The sequence below is a fragment of the Biomphalaria glabrata genome, chromosome 2, assembly GCF_947242115.1.
Source record: "Biomphalaria glabrata chromosome 2, xgBioGlab47.1, whole genome shotgun sequence".
In the NCBI taxonomy this organism is placed as follows: domain Eukaryota; kingdom Metazoa; phylum Mollusca; class Gastropoda; family Planorbidae; genus Biomphalaria; species Biomphalaria glabrata.
Genome location: NC_074712.1, coordinates 32040950 through 32057656, shown reverse-complemented (window position 1 = coordinate 32057656; position 16707 = coordinate 32040950). Strand labels below are relative to the sequence as shown.

Sequence of the window (16707 nt, the reverse complement as noted above, 5' to 3'; positions counted from 1 at the left end):
TGAAGTAGTAGTACAAGCTGAATTCATACCCTTTATAAGTCAATTGATAGCTAAACAATATTGTATTTTCATAAGCACTTCACTAGCAAAGTGGTTAGTGTGTCGTCTTGAGAAGGCTTTAGCCCTTAGTTCGAATTCAGGTCGTTTCCATATAGAAATACTTTAAAAAAGCGATTACGGTAAAATTGACATAGATACCCCCTCCCCCTCATTTCCCCAACAAGTGATAGGATCATTACGTAGTGAGAAAGTGATAGGATCATTACGTAGTGAGAAAGTGATAGGATCATTACGTAGTGAGAAAGTGATAGGATCATTACGTAGTGAGAAAGTGATAGGATCATTACGTAGTGAGAAAGTGATAGGATCATTACGTAGTGAGAAAGTGATAGGATCATTACGTAGTGAGAAAGTGATAGGATCATTACGTAGTGAGAAAGTGAAAAGAATGAAGTAGCGCTAAACAAAACAATTAGTCAAAATATTTCTAATCGCACAGACTAATTATTGCTCTATTATAATTTACAAATGTAATTACATAACTAATCCAAACTAATTGATACAATTACACTTTGTATAAGATTTGTTTTTTGTTTAAAGTATTGTTTAAGTTTTTCGTGTGTTGTATGTAGACATCTGGGAGTACATCGCCAACACGCTTCAGCAGATCCAGGACCTGACTTCTAAGGTGCAACAGACCAAAGACAATGTTGAAAGGCTCAAGACAGTCATGGCCACCTGGTCGCAGAGTCCGTTGTTTGAAAGAAAAGAAAAACTGGACAACCTGCTTGGACTCACTGACCGGCACGAGACAGTCAAGAAACGCTACAATGAAATAACAGCGGCGGGCGTAGAGGTCCTTGACCTAATGGAGGTAGGTCTTTGCTAGCCGTGAACGTGCACTACAAGCTAGTTGTGAACCTGCAAATACATATATAAGCTACTTATCAGTGGCGTAGTTATGGTGGAAGGATGGGGGAAATTTGAAAGTCCCCCCCCCGCCCCCCCCCCACATAAGTGTTCGAATTTTTTTTTACATTAAGTATTAAGCCATTATCTCATGTCATGATTTCAAATGTCAAAATGCAGGGCCCCTATAGAGATCAAGCAGGGCCCCTATAGAGATCAAGCTGGGCCCCTATAGAGATCAAGCTGGGCCCCTATAGAGATCAAGCTGGGCCCCTATAGAGATCAAGCTGGGCCCCTATAGAGATCAAGCTGGGCCCCTATAGAGATCAAGCTGGGCCCCTATAGAGATCAAGCTGGGCCCCTATAGAGATCAAGCTGGGCCCCTATAGAGATCAAGCTGGGCCCCTATAGAGATCAAGCTGGGCCCCTATAGAGATCAAGCTGGGCCCCTATAGAGATCAAGCTGGGCCCCTATAGAGATCAAGCTGGGCCCCTATAGAGATCAAGCTGGGCCCCTATAGAGATCAAGCTGGGCCCCTATAGAGATCAAGCTGGGCCCCTATAGAGATCAAGCTGGGCTCCCAAATGATGGCGAATTCCTAGCTACGCCACTGTTAGCTATACGTCTACTCTAGCTGTGAAACTTTGAAGCCAAGTGCCGAAACAATGTAGCTGTGAGCTGCGAACCTACAATACATACACAAGCTAGGTGGCGTAGCAACCAAAGGGTTCATTGTGCCAGGACTCACGACTAATAGGGTCCCAAATGGGCTTTTGTCAAAGAAAAATGTGTTAACTGTAAAAATTAAAATGCTTCCAATTCCTGCAAATTTTTACTCGAATATATTGTAGATTTATTGCTATATAATTTACTTTTTTTATGTATTGGCATATTGATAGGGTCAGGGTTAGGTTACAAGAGGTCGAGCAAATAGAGGACAAGTCCTACTTTATGGTGTCGTGTCCTCCGTCCCGCAAGCATTGATCTAAGATGTGAAAATATCCGTCTTTTACTCTGTTGTTTACTGCAGTATCAATCCATTGACTTCAAGCCCTCTAAGTTCTGGTTTTTAATATATTAGTTTTTTAGCCAGTGATTTACTGAAAATGTTCAACAAATGCATTGGAAACATTGTTTTTATTTTTTAAATAATTTAAAGTTAACTTTTTGTTTTCCTTTTCTTTTGTCCTGTGCAGGTTGTCTGGTAAATATGTATATTGTGTTTGTGTGTGTATTTATGCCTATACGTAAATGCAAATATTATGATATATAATTGTCTATAGTAATGAATGTGGTTTCAATCTTAGTTCCACCAGTCTTTTTCTGCAAAACAAACGACGCCCTTCCCTTCCCCGATTCGCTCCAAGTCCCTAATCTAGTTCTCAGGCTACAGGTCTTATCTTTTGTTCCAGCTCCCAGAGCCTCACTTTTCAATACAATCGGATTTCATCTATTTCTTCTTCTTCAGATTATTTTCTACTTAAACGTCATTTTATAAACTAATTCTTCTCCTGCCTTTTAACATGCTGACCTGGTGTCTCCTGTCTTTTAACATGCTGATCTGGTGTCTCCTGCCTTTTAACATGCTGACCTGGTGTCTCCTGCCTTTTAACATGCTGACCTGGTGTCTCCTGTCTTTTAACATGCTGATCTGGTGTCTCCTGCCTTTTAACATGCTGACCTGGTGTCTCCTGCCTTTTAACATGCTGACCTGGTGTCTCCTGTCTTTTACCATGCTGACCTGGTGTCTCCTGTCTTTTAACATGCTGACCTGGTGTCTCCTGCCTTTTAACATGCTGACCTGGTGTCTCCTGTCTTTTAACATGCTGATCTGGTGTGTTGTGAAGTTAAGTTTGACGTTTATAGCCCAGAAAAAAGGAAAAGAAATTCTTACATTCTCTATCTCGCAATTTAATATAACTGAAAAAAAAAACGTGAAACTTTTCTACATAATTCTTCTTTGTTCTACGTTGTTAGATAGCGTCGTTATGTCTCATTGATGACTTTTTTCGTTGTTTGTTGCAAGAACAACAGGGAACTCTTTGACACTGAGAAAACTTCCAACGACTGGCAGAATTATGTCGACTATCTGGATGCAATGGTTGTTGATGGCTTTGTCCAAGTGGTTGGTAAGTTCACATGGTTGTTGATGGCTTTGTCCAAGTGGTTGGTAAGTTCGCATGGTTGTTGATGGCATTGTCCAAGTGGTTGGTAAGTTCGCATGGTTGTTGATGGCTTTGTCCAAGTGGTTGGTAAGTTCGCATGGTTGTTGATGGCTTTGTCCAAGTGGTTGGTAAGTTCACATGGTTGTTGATGGCTTTGTCCAAGTGGTTGGTAAGTTCACATGGTTGTTGATGGCTTTGTCCAAGTGGTTGGTAAGTTCACATGGTTGTTGATGGCTTTGTCCAAGTGGTTGGTAAGTTCACATGGTTGTTGATGGCTTTGTCCAAGTGGTTGGTAAGTTCACATGGTTGTTGATGGCTTTGTCCAAGTGGTTGGTAAGTTCACATGGTTGTTGATGGCTTTGTCCAAGTGGTTGGTAAGTTCACATGGTTGTTGATGGCTTTGTCCAAGTGGTTGGTAAGTTCACATGGTTGTTGATGGCTTTGTCCAAGTGGTTGGTAAGTTCGCATGGTTGTTGATGGCTTTGTCCAAGTGGTTGGTAAGTTCGCATGGTTGTTGATGGCTTTGTCCAAGTGGTTGGTAAGTTCGCATGGTTGTTGATGGCTTTGTCCAAGTGGTTGGTAAGTTCACATGGTTGTTGATGGCTTTGTCCAAGTGGTTGGTAAGTTCACATGGTTGTTGATGGCTTTGTCCAAGTGGTTGGTAAGTTCACATGGTTGTTGATGGCTTTGTCCAAGTGGTTGGTAAGTTCACATGGTTGTTGATGGCTTTGTCCAAGTGGTTGGTAAGTTCACATGGTTGTTGATGGCTTTGTCCAAGTGGTTGGTAAGTTCACATGGTTGTTGATGGCTTTGTCCAAGTGGTTGGTAAGTTCACATGGTTGTTGATGGCTTTGTCCAAGTGGTTGGTAAGTTCACATGGTTGTTGATGGCTTTGTCCAAGTGGTTGGTAAGTTCACATGGTTGTTGATGGCTTTGTCCAAGTGGTTGGTAAGTTCACATGGTTGTTGATGGCTTTGTCCAAGTGGTTGGTAAGTTCACATGGTTGTTGATGGCTTTGTCCAAGTGGTTGGTAAGTTCACATGGTTGTTGATGGCTTTGTCCAAGTGGTTGGTAAGTTCACATGGTTGTTGATGGCTTTGTCCAAGTGGTTGGTAAGTTCACATGGTTGTTGATGGCTTTGTCCAAGTGGTTGGTAAGTTCACATGGTTGTTGATGGCTTTGTCCAAGTGGTTGGTAAGTTCACATGGTTGTTGATGGCTTTGTCCAAGTGGTTGGTAAGTTCGCATGGTTGTTGATGGCTTTGTCCAAGTGGTTGGTAAGTTCGCATGGTTGTTGATGGCTTTGTCCAAGTGGTTGGTAAGTTCGCATGGTTGTTGATGGCTTTGTCCAAGTGGTTGGTAAGTTCACATGGTTGTTGATGGCTTTGTCCAAGTGGTTGGTAAGTTCGCATGGTTGTTGATGGCTTTGTCCAAGTGGTTGGTAAGTTCACATGGTTGTTGATGGCTTTGTCCAAGTGGTTGGTAAGTTCACATGGTTGTTGATGGCTTTGTCCAAGTGGTTGGTAAGTTCACATGGTTGTTGATGGCTTTGTCCAAGTGGTTGGTAAGTTCACATGGTTGTTGATGGCTTTGTCCAAGTGGTTGGTAAGTTCACATGGTTGTTGATGGCTTTGTCCAAGTGGTTGGTAAGTTCACATGCCGCCCCCCAATTATGTGTAGGTCTATTAAGTATTTGTGTGTGTGTGTGTGTCTTTCTTTTTAAATGTATGTTCTATAGAATTTACTTTCTGACTTTAAAATAAGTTTAACATTAAAAAATGTCAATAGTTTTTCTTGTTAGAAAAAGGATACGACTATCAATGTTCATTGGAATAAGGTAAACAGACGTCCAACAAAAGGGATTTTTTTTTTCCGTTTCGGTGCCTGTACGCCGCCGTCCATGAAAATCTCTAACGTTAAGATTATTTTTTTAATTTATTTATTGCCATTGCCTGCTCTAATAGTGAATTTAATCCTTCCTTTCTTATGCTTAATAACAAAACTTTACAAACAAATAGTCCGAGATTTAAAACTTACAAACTTTTAATTGGCATTTAACACTCGGCCCATAACTGGCAAGTGCGCGCACTCTGCATTTTAGAATTTCAGGTTACACTCAATCTTGATGTAGGCAACGAAACACAACATCTAGATATAAAATAAATCACATTCGATGGCTCCCTAGTAGTGAGGTACGCACTCTTATCTTATATATTACAGACGTTACTTGAAAAAAGAAGATAATTACGGTCTACTCTTTTAATATGTCAATCTAGTCCTTCATGTTTATCAATGACTTAAACTCTGCTAAGTCGTTGGTTTTCCTGGCTGATTCAGGCAACCCATTCCATTCTCTAATGGCACTAAGGAAGGGGGAGCACTTGTACGAATGTGGTCTAGCGTATGGATTTAGAAATGTGCCTCTATCTTTGTGTCTTTCTGATTATTTCATTAGGTTTTTTTCTATTTGTAAATTATGGTTAAGTGTTTTATATATTGTAGCCACGATACTTTTTATTCTTCTGTCTCGAAGTGTCTCTGAGTTTATTAATTTTCAAATGGTGTTACTCTAATTAAATTTGAATATTTTTCTGTTAGACTCTTGTCTTGATGGCCTCTTTGGCCCATGGATCGCACCCTGCCTGCAGCCATCCCCGCGTCCTAAAGGTGGTTAGGGCTAGGATACAATAACCTTCAAATTTTGAAGGAACCTCCAAAAAAGTATAGCTTCTGATATAATCTACTGAAAGAAGAAATATCTTGCACTCTTGTCACACTACAGTTATACATAGAAGACATGTCCTCTCTTCTTGTACTTGTACTGTGTTTTATTTCACAGCTTGCAGTCTTAAATACCTCTTGGAGAACGCCAGTGCAGACAAGACAAGCGGGCCTCTCTTTGAAATACTTTTAGAGCTTCACGCGCCTAAGATGACGTTTATCCCTGATGTAGAGCCTGGCGCTCAGGGAGGATTCTGGGATTTAATTGAAAGTTTGATTTCCGATATTTATACCCAGGCCTCTCTTATACCTAGACTGAAATCTGGTGACCTTCAACCTTATGAGGTGAGTTTCTTGTGACCTTCAACCTTATGAGGTAAGCTTTTTGTGTGGCATACAGATTTGGAGTGGTAACTTTTCTGGTGATCTACTAGCGTGTACGTGAAGAAATTTGAGCGCTGTCGATTATCAAATGACAACGCTCAACAGTCCATCAAATTTTAACAGGTGTGTTAGAAAAATTGGTGGGTCTTGAGCTGGTGACATATGCTTTTTATCTCTCTATCTATCTATCCATCCATCCATCTGTTTGTCTGTTCCTTCTTTCTATTAATGTGTTCTTCGGGTGGTTTGGACTAGGACGTAATCATCTTTAGATCTAATGGAAATAGAAAAACGTGTAAAAAACAACAACAACAACAATGTCTACCTTCCAATATACCTATGTACCTACCTTCCAACATACCTATGTACCTACCTTCCTACATACCTATGTACCTACCTTCCCACATACCTATGTACCTACCTTCCTACATACCTATGTACCTACCTTCCTACATACCTATGTACCTACCTTCCTAAATACATATGTACCTACCTTCCTACATACCTATGTACCTACCTTCCTAAATACCTATGTACCTACCTTCCAACATACCTATGTACCTACCTTCCTACATACCTATGTACCTACCTTCCAACATACCTATGTACCTACCTTCCTACATACATATGTACCTACCTTCCTAAATACATATGTATCTACCTTCCTACATACCTATGTACCTACCTTCCTACATACATATGTACCTACCTTCCTAAATACATATGTACCTACCTTCCTACATACCTATGTACCTACCTTCCTACATACATATGTACCTACCTTCCTAAATACATATGTACCTACCTTCCTACATACCTATGTACCTACCTTCCTACATACCTATGTACCTACCTTCCTACATACCTATGTACCTACCTTCCTAAATACCTATGTACCTACCTTCCAACATACCTATGTACCTACCTTCCTACATACCTATGTACCTACCTTCCTACATACATATGTACCTACCTTCCTAAATACATATGTACCTACCTTCCTACATACCTATGTAACTACCTTCCTAAATACCTATGTACCTACCTTCCTACATATCTACCTTCCAGTTTCTATCAATAATGCGTTTTTAAAAATCTGTATAGACTTGCATTGAATCCAACCCCGAGCTGACAGACATTAAAGAGAACGTACTAGACGCAGTGGACAAGACTATTCAAGAGGTGACCCAATACAGGGATGGTCTAAATTCCTACTCCAGCCTCTGGGTGGAAGATCGTCAAGAGTACATGAATCTTTTCCTGAAGTACAACCACAAGCCAACTCCGGAAGAATTATCCATGGCTGGAGATGAAGGAATACCTGAGAATCCGCCGACATTGGCTCAGTTTAAAGACATGGTAAGTTTCTCAAATAAGCTGAAAACAGCATTTTATGCACCAACGCTCCATGCCTAAGCCTCAACACCTTTCCGTTTGTACGCCACTAACCATATTTTGAAAAAAAGACGAAACAAAATCCAAACCATTAAGATGATGTGTTTTATTAGGTTACTGGGCATATCAAGGGGGGGGGAGTCTTTCAAATGATCATCGATGGTATGTGTGGTATGCACTCTGGACTGTTGTCTTGATGGTCTCTAAGGTCCAAGGTTCGAACCCTGCTCGCCGCCATCATCGCGTCCTAACGGAGGTTAGGGCTAGGATGCAAAAGCCTTCAATTTTAAAGGAACATCCAAAACATATAGGGAAAACAAACAATTTCTAGCTTTTGATGTAGTCTACTGTCTTAAAGTCAAAACAGAAAGACTCGTGTGCCTAGTCCTGTCATAATTCTTTTATACATAAAATACAAGTTCTCAACGTCTCGTCTTGCACTGTGCTCTCTTGTACAGCTTGCAAACGTAAATACCGCTTTCTCGTACGTGCAGCACCAAAACATTGAGAGCTGCACACAAACAAATCATAAATGAGACTTAGAGGGGAAGGGAAAGAAACTGTCATCTTCTGCTGTCCTTTGCCCGCTGCCATCCTCAGATGTCCTCTCATATCCTCAGCCGTCCTCTGCCATCCTCAGCCGTCCTTTGCCCGCTGCCATCCTGAGCCGTCCTATCATATCCTCAGCCGTCCTCTGCCATCCTCAGCCGTCCTTTGCCCGCTGTTATCCTCTGCCATCTTGAAGGAGGTTTTGTTAGGCTATAATAAAACTTCATTTCTGAACGAACTTAAAAAAAAAACATTTTAAAAAATATATCTTAAAAAAAGAACAACAAAAAAAAAAACAAATGATGCATACATTTAATTAAAAAAAATGTCCTTTGCACTTTTTGTTTTTGTTTTGATCAATATTTGTCCCAATATATTTGATTTAGATTGAGTATTACGAGAAACTGTACCTGGAGATAGAACAAATGCAAGCTGTGCTCGTGTTCTCCAAATGGTTGAGAGTTGATGCACGATCCTTTAAGCAAGGATTATTAAATGTTGTTAAAAGATGGAGTCATATGTTCAAACAACACCTGATTGATAAAGTTACAGGAGGGTGAGTTTTAAAACATACTGAGTACAAAATGGGAGTGAATTTTATGATAACATGCACATGATCCCCAAACTGTCATCTCGATTTTCTCGGGTTCGAATCCTGCAGGGGTTTAGGCTAGGACGAAGATCTAGTATTTATATTCATTGCTAAAGGAACGTTTGAGAACGCAAATCTTACAGTCTGGGTTTTAGGAACATGCACAAAGTATGCACCTCGATCTACTCATTAGATTTCTAAGTCAAATGTAATAACATAATAATAGATCTTATTCATCATTTTCCCACGTTGTTTTATTGTGCTCACTGGCCCCATTTTCTACTACTCGATCTATGTAAACCCTATGACACATTTGCCCTTTGTTGCCAGGTTGGCCGCCACTGTGCCCAACATGGCCAACTATACTGGCCTCTTATCTTGATCTTCATTATATCTACAAGTTGTAACGTTTCTCACTAACCAGGCTCTCTGCAAACTGCACCACACGCCACCACCAACTTAAAGAACTTGACAACTCAGGGCTCCAATATAACGTAATACTTTAATGTCCAATAAATCGCAGCCAAATAGACCAATACTGTACAATAGGCAACAATGTGACACAGACTGTACAAATATATCTCCGTTAACAACCGTACCGCCGTATCAACTCTTGCACTGGCCTCTCCGCCTCGTCCTGGACTTGTACTGAGCCATCATACTGAACCGACTTGATTGTGACAGTGTGAATTCTCCGCTCTTCATATAGGCTCCCTTAGACCTTCTAGAACCGGGCGGAACGTCGCTCAACCATTCTGGTTGATCACATGACCACATCCCTCGTGACCATCCTGAGGTCTATTCACAAACAGATCCTTCCCGAACCGTCGTAGCCGACCGTCGCAACTCGTCCCTGTTGACCGCTCGTCTAGCACTGGCCTGGGCGATTTGCGTCGGCAGTATACACACACCACTACCCTCCCCCCCCCCCCATCTGTGTCACAACCACGTTTATTACACTGGCGGATCCAGGGGGGGGGGGCGGTAGGGGCGATCGCCCCCCCCCCACTCGGCCGACCCCCCCCCCCAGGGGGGGGGCGGACGAACTTTAGTATAGGATTCACACAATTTGTATACGAATTTATTACTTATGTTAAAAATATATACTAATTATTTATATTTCAACATATTTTTAGATTATTTCGCCCCCCCCCCCTCTAGTATGTTGGCCGATTTGGTGGAGTCGGGAGGGGGCGATGGTATCAATTCCGCCCCCCCTACACTTTCGAGTGGGGGGGGCGGTCCAATTTATTGGTAGAAATCACAGCCTGCTAACAAATCAATTAAATATCTATATCCCTGTAACTTGTTATTGTTATTTTAACCGATCTTTATATTATGTCGTTCCCTGTTTGCCGATTGGTGGGGGGGGGGACGAATACCTCTTCTGCCCTTCCCACCTAAACCCTTTGAGTGGGGGGGGCGGTCCGTTTTTATGGAGAAATCATAGTTTGTGAACAAAATTAGTTGAATTAATATATCAATTTTATATTATGTCGCTCCCTTTCTGGTCTTTTGGCCGATTCGGTGGGGTGAGGAGGGGGAGGGGGGCTATTGCATGTACTGCCCTCCACACTCTAGCTCTCTGAGTGCTGGGGGGGGGCGGTCCTATTTTTGTGGAGAATCATAGTTTGTGAATAAAATTAGTTGAATATCTAAATAATATAAACTACGTATTGATATGTGACCCATTGTAAATATGTCGTACCACACTCTAATCTCAAATTGTATCATTAGTAGCCTAAATTTAAATGAAAAAGGGTTGTACTAGATGGGAGGGGCGATACATGCAATCGCATTTCCCCCATCGGACAAATCAATACTTTTTCTTTTTGTATTATAGTTAAGAAATTACAAAATTTGTCACTAATATAATTTATATAAACTATAAATTAAATTCTTATATCGAGTCGCCCCACCCATATTCTTTAATGCCAAATGCAATCTTTAGCAGAAATTAGTAAAGGAGCGAGGATTAATCGTTTTCACTCTACCGCAATTCCCATTTCCAGACAGAGTTTTTGTAATTTCACATGAAGTTATCATAAGTATTTTAAGAAAGACTTTGCATTGGAAAAGTTAGAATTCAAACGAAATTTTTCAGTATAAGAGTCACGATTGAGATGAGTTCTAAACTCAAATAAAGTTTTCATAGTCGCCTTTTCCCAACCTTTACTCAATCTGATATTTTTCTAGCTAAATAAATTTGGGACTATAACTCACAATTTATACTAGAGTCTTCTTGAATACTATTTATCGAATAAGTTTTTTTTCGGCGGCGATCCTCAAAGCAAAAATATAAATACGTGGGGTATCCTATCTTTTCAAGGAACAAATCGGTTTTATTTGCAATGTATTCAGGGACTATACATTCATATTAGAATATTTTTCAAGTACAACATTATTCGAAAGGTCGTTTTTTAATAGTATGAATAATGAGCTTCAGGTCAGGAGAATGCGTTTCTGCAGAGAAGAATGCAAGAAACGCTTTTGAGAAATGCTGTTTTTTTTATTCTCATATTTATATATATATATATATATATATATATATATATATATATATATATATATATATATATATATATATATATACATATATATGTGTGTGTGTGTGTATGTGTGCGTGTGTGTGTGTGTGTGTGTGTGCGCGCGCGCACTGTATGCACGTTTATGCGTAGGGTAAGGGTTTACTGGGCGTTAGGGTTAGGGTTTGGAAAAAAATCGCCCCCCCCCCCCACTCCAAGGTTCTGGATCCGCTAGTGGTTTATTACAATATGAATGAATAGTTTATAATAAATCTTTTTGTCTGTTCTATTTATTTAAATAATGATTTTATCACAGATTATACAATAAACTATATAATCAATGGTTTTATGGTGGATGCCTGGCCGGTTACGCTTTGCATCCTCCTATGATGTGGAGGATAATTTTGAAGTTAAGTCACCTTTATTGAATCATCTCGATGGTCTCCCAGCGACACCTGACAAAAAATGAGTTTCATCTGGAGGCTTAAACAGTTTGTCGCAGTTTCTTCAGAATCCTCCAAATCCCTATATCATAAACTAACAACTCCATATCATGTCATACATTAGCTAGAGGATTAGTTAAAGACCAGCGACCAAACATATATTCTCTTAAATCTTCATTTCTGAAAGAGCGTCTGAAAATTATATAGCCTACAATTTAAAATAGCACGGCAAATAAACATGGATTGTATAGCCAAAATAATTACATCTATATGTGTTAATGACGAATATTTAGAATAATCTTGCATAATAATTTTTGAAGGCCTCCCAGTAAAATGTATTACCACTCTAGAGCTCTTCTTTTTGAAAACGTTTTTGTCCTCAGATTGGACGGATTGCAAGAATTTATTATCAAAACAAATAAAGGTTTGTCCAAAGAACCTAAAGAAGGGGATTACAACGGACTTGTGGAAATTATGGGACTACTAAACGCTGTTCGCGACAGACAGGCGGAGACTGATGTGATGTTTGAACCTCTGAAGCAAACCATTGATATGTTGAAGACATGCGGAGTTGAAATGTCCGAAAAAGTTTATTTACAGTTAGAAGTGAGTGATCCACTGATGAATGACGTACTGAGTAGGGAGTAGTGACTGACAGACTGACACACTTAGATTTACTACTTAGATAGTTAGATATAATATATATTATAGACTCTAGATCTATAAAATAGTTGCTAATAAAATAGTTGCTAATTCTAACTTAACTAAATCTATCTAGATCTGGATATCTATAGACACTATAGTATTTTGCTTTACAAAGGCAATGGCTAATTTTTGACAAATAAAATTGTAATAATTACACTCAGATCTAGATATAGATTTCTCAAGTACTATCTTGCTAGACTAGGTGTAGGCTACATTGCATTGTGATCATTTTGAATTTTTTGTTACCAAAGTACCTAGATCTATATAGACTAATCAGACTAAAGCCTAAAGTTACTCAACAATAACATTGTTATAGGCTACTAGAATGACTAGATCTAGATGAGTAGCTGGTTTATAATTTAAATCTATAAGGCTATGGTAGGACCACAGAAAGATCTGCAGATCAATCAGACATGATCAGCACAATATAAACTATCACCATAGTAATAGTATAGGAATAGGCTTCTATGGTTTAGGTCATAGCCTAAATAGGAGGGTTGCTCAGAGCTCCTCAAGATATGTTTTTTTTTTTATCTTTTAGATCTATATTTCTGGGCATACAGATCTAATACTGACATTGCATAAGCATTTTCACAGATCAATGCACAATTATAGGCTCTGTAGTGACTCAGTGAAAGCATTCTTCTCACAAAGTGCAATCTGAGAAAAATGTTCATCTAATCCAGGGGTTCTCAACCTGTGGGTCGCGACCCCCTTGGGGGTCGATTGACAATTTGCCAGGGGTTGCCTAAGACCATCAAAAATAAGGATTGTTGTTGTCTTTTCTTCTATTGCTGTATGTGTTTATATGGGGGGGGGGGTCGCGGCAGAGTGGGATATTGTAAAAAGGGTCGCCGAGCTTAAAAGGTTGAGAACCGCTGATCTAATCTAATTCCACACATATTTGGGCACAGATGAAAATGATAAATGACTGCCAGATTCCCTTCATCTGAAAAATACTTAATATATACTACAGTCTTTGATTTTCTCATTAATTAATAACTTTATAGGTAAAACAAATTGAAATATAATGATTACAATAGAACTCATATGATAATGTTATAATGTGTCACTATTTTTAATATTAAACTAGGAGCTTCCAGATAAATGGATGCAACTGAAAAAGAAAGTAATGCTCATGAAGCAAGCTGTTGTGCCCCTGCAGCAGAACCAAGTGGCTAAGATCAAGAGAAAGATGATCTCTTTTGATGTGAAACAGCACCAGTACAGGGAAGCTTTTAGAAAATGCCCAGCCTTCTTTTTTAACTGCACCAAACCATATATCATTATCAACAATGTAGGTTGCTTTTTTTTAACTGCAGCAAACCTTATATCATTATCAACAATGTAGGTTGCTTTTTTTTTTATTGCAGCAAACCTTATATCATTATCAACAATGTAGGTTGCATTTATTAAATTTTAGCCATATCCAAAAAATGTTTATATTTTATTCTTTTTTTTTTTAAAGTCTAATTAGTCAGTAGGCACAGTATGTCAACAACTCACTGTTCAAAAGTTAAATGGGTATAACCCAGGCTTAGTTTATTGGTCAGTATTTCCAAGTTACTTTTAGGATGGAATCTTATGTTACTGTGCTGGACCCATGAACTCTACTCTGTGGATTTGTTAATAATTTTGAGCTACTTTGGCCAATCATTGATTTATTTTCTTCTAGGTAACTATAACTGAAGTATCCTTCTGTTTCTAAATTTTTTGTCATTTTGATTTTTTTTATATGAAGTTTGTTAGCCACTGTGTAGGAGAATAATCTAGATGTCAACAGGGTAGTTTACATACTAATAACTTAGCTTTGTATAAAAATTATATTGCCTAATATCAGCCTCTGACTGTTGCTACTGTTGATTCTGCTCACTTGACATCTTGACTTGACATCTTGGACTTGTTACTTTGTTTATCACTATTGTCATTTATAGATACTAAAGAATATTACTTTTACACTAGTGCCATGAAGAACTGATGGACATGGAGAAAGAAATGCTGGAAATGCAAGAATCTGCCAAAATATTTGATGTTCAGCTACCAGACTTTAAACAGCTCAAAGTCTGTAGAACTGAACTGCGACTTTTGAAGATCCTCTGGGACTATGTTATCATGGTCAGGATGATGTTTGAATTCTGGAACAACATTCGCTGGTCAGAGATTGATGTGGAGCAGGTGAGATTTTTAAATTTCCACTTTTATTGCTGTCATTACAGTTCCTCTTATCCGATCGCAAACTCTTGATGGTTTCAGAGTGGGTGGACATAGAATTGGAAAATGGTGCTAACAATTTTCCTAGAAATTTGATAGCTGATATATATCTTTTGAAAAAAAGATTACTACCTAATTGACTACATAGTGAAAACTTTGACTTGACAATTATCATTTTTCAAAATAAAATCATCTTAAAATTAAATTTGGCTTGTCTTTTTACTTTTAGGAGGTGCAGTGGCTGAGTGGTAAATCGCTTGGCTTCCGAAGCGGGGCCTTGGGTTTGAATCCTGGTGAAAAGAGAAGGATTTTTACTTTTAGGATTAATAGGACACTTTTGAGTATCCCCAGCTCGAATGGGTACCTGACATGGGCCATAGAAATAGATAACCTTTTCATCATCTGCCCCATAGATCACTAGGTCTCTAAGGGAAACTACTTTTTTTTTTACTTGAACAAGTTTTACTTTCGTAATTCCCACACTCACCTCAAATGTTCATTGTATTCAGTAAAGAGTTGAATAAATAAATAGAAATCATTAACTAGACTATAAGAAAAGAATTGGATTGTGCTAACTCACTGGAAAGACTCCTTGCAATATTGAATCATTACAAGAAATGAATAGAATGAGAAGTTAGAATCAGCTTCATAAAGGAGTAAAATTTTATTTTCACTTTTTAAAAATTTTACAAGTTTACTGTTAAGCTTGAATCATTGAAACATTAAAAGAGAAATGGTGGCCAGATGATAGACAAAATGGAATGCTTTTTTTCTTTTAACCTTTGACTCATAGTTTAGCATTGTAAGATTTCTACTCTAAATTTTCTGACCAAGATTCTTAAAAGATTATTATATCCCACAATCAAAATTTTTCCCTCCAGAATTATTGTAAGATGGACTCAGGACAAATCAAAATGCATAGCTCTCAACGTGCAACATTTAATGCCATTATAAGTGAGCTTTGGTCTCTATAAAAAAATAATTGTTGATGGGATTGAGCCATTCAACCTTCAGAGGATATTTTTTGTTCAAAAAGGAAATTCTTCACTTAAAAGTTAATTAGTTGAAAAAAATTATAATATTTGCTAAAGATGTTCTCATTCATCCCCTTTAAACCAATTTTACTTCATCTGAAAAGGGTGTGAACAGTGAAAAAGAAATCTCTTTTTGTATCCATTTTTATTGCATACTTTTTGTACACTATTTACATATTAGCATATATAACAGATATAAATTAATATGGAAGACTGAAATAATCATCTTTTATATATTTCACTTGTAGATGGATATTGACTGTAAAAAACTTTCTAAAGAAATTCGGACATTAGACAAAGAAATGAGATCATGGGATGTGTATCTAGGACTAGAGAATGAGTTGAAAAACATGATTACATCACTGCGGGCTGTGGGAGAGCTTCAGAATCCTGCAATCAGAGAGAGACATTGGAATGAACTCATGGAGGCTACTCAGGTAACAGAGTAGCATACTTTTAATTTTTAATTTCTGTTAAACATTAAACTTTTTTTTTTTTTCATTTTTAATTTGTTTCATCTTTTAATAATAGGCTATGATGTGAGGACTTGAGAGTTGTGTTAAAAATTCTCTTACTTGATGTTTTTCTAGTTTTATATTTACTTATTATAAACTCTGTGTGCAACATGTTATTCAGACTAGTTGGTTAAAACCTTTTCAATAAAAACATTTAGTATTAGGAGTATTTAGTGATCCCTTTTTATTTTGTTGCCTCATCTGACAAGTAAATTGTTTCCTTTCTGTTTATTTTATTTTACAAAGCCATTATAAGGCATTTGCACATCTTATCTTATGAATTATAGGTTTCTTTAAATGAAAAGGTTGTGATGTTCTACACATATCTATATGCTACTCTAGCCATTCATGTTTATTAGAGACTTAAACTTTACTAAGTGATTGGTGTTCCTGACTGATCCAGGCAACCAGGTAGTTTAATACTATCTCGTTTTTTGGTCGTGTTACTTTCCGAAACTGAATGTGTGCTACTGTCAACCATATTGGTTGCTCAGCAATTGCTCCCAAGAAAATGTATGGAAAGAAAGATCACATTTACAAAGACCTGTTCAGATTTATG

General features: G+C 38.2%; 1 protein-coding gene across 6 annotated transcripts in view; it reads left to right on the top strand.

Moving 5' to 3' along the window:
- LOC106057040 (dynein beta chain, ciliary-like) overlaps positions 1-16707 on the top strand; it is a 131625-nt gene that overhangs the window by 62511 nt on the left and 52407 nt on the right. For 4 of the 6 annotated variants that reach the window (XM_056020081.1, XM_056020082.1, XM_056020083.1 and 1 more), the window contains 9 exons: positions 633-874; positions 2937-3039; positions 5914-6140; positions 7284-7538; positions 8510-8679; positions 12067-12289; positions 13482-13685; positions 14351-14563; positions 15882-16070. In XM_056020081.1, the coding sequence (XP_055876056.1) occupies positions 633-874; positions 2937-3039; positions 5914-6140; positions 7284-7538; positions 8510-8679; positions 12067-12289; positions 13482-13685; positions 14351-14563; positions 15882-16070 (1826 nt within the window). The other 2 variants (XM_056020085.1, XM_056020086.1) reach the window with 2 other exon arrangements.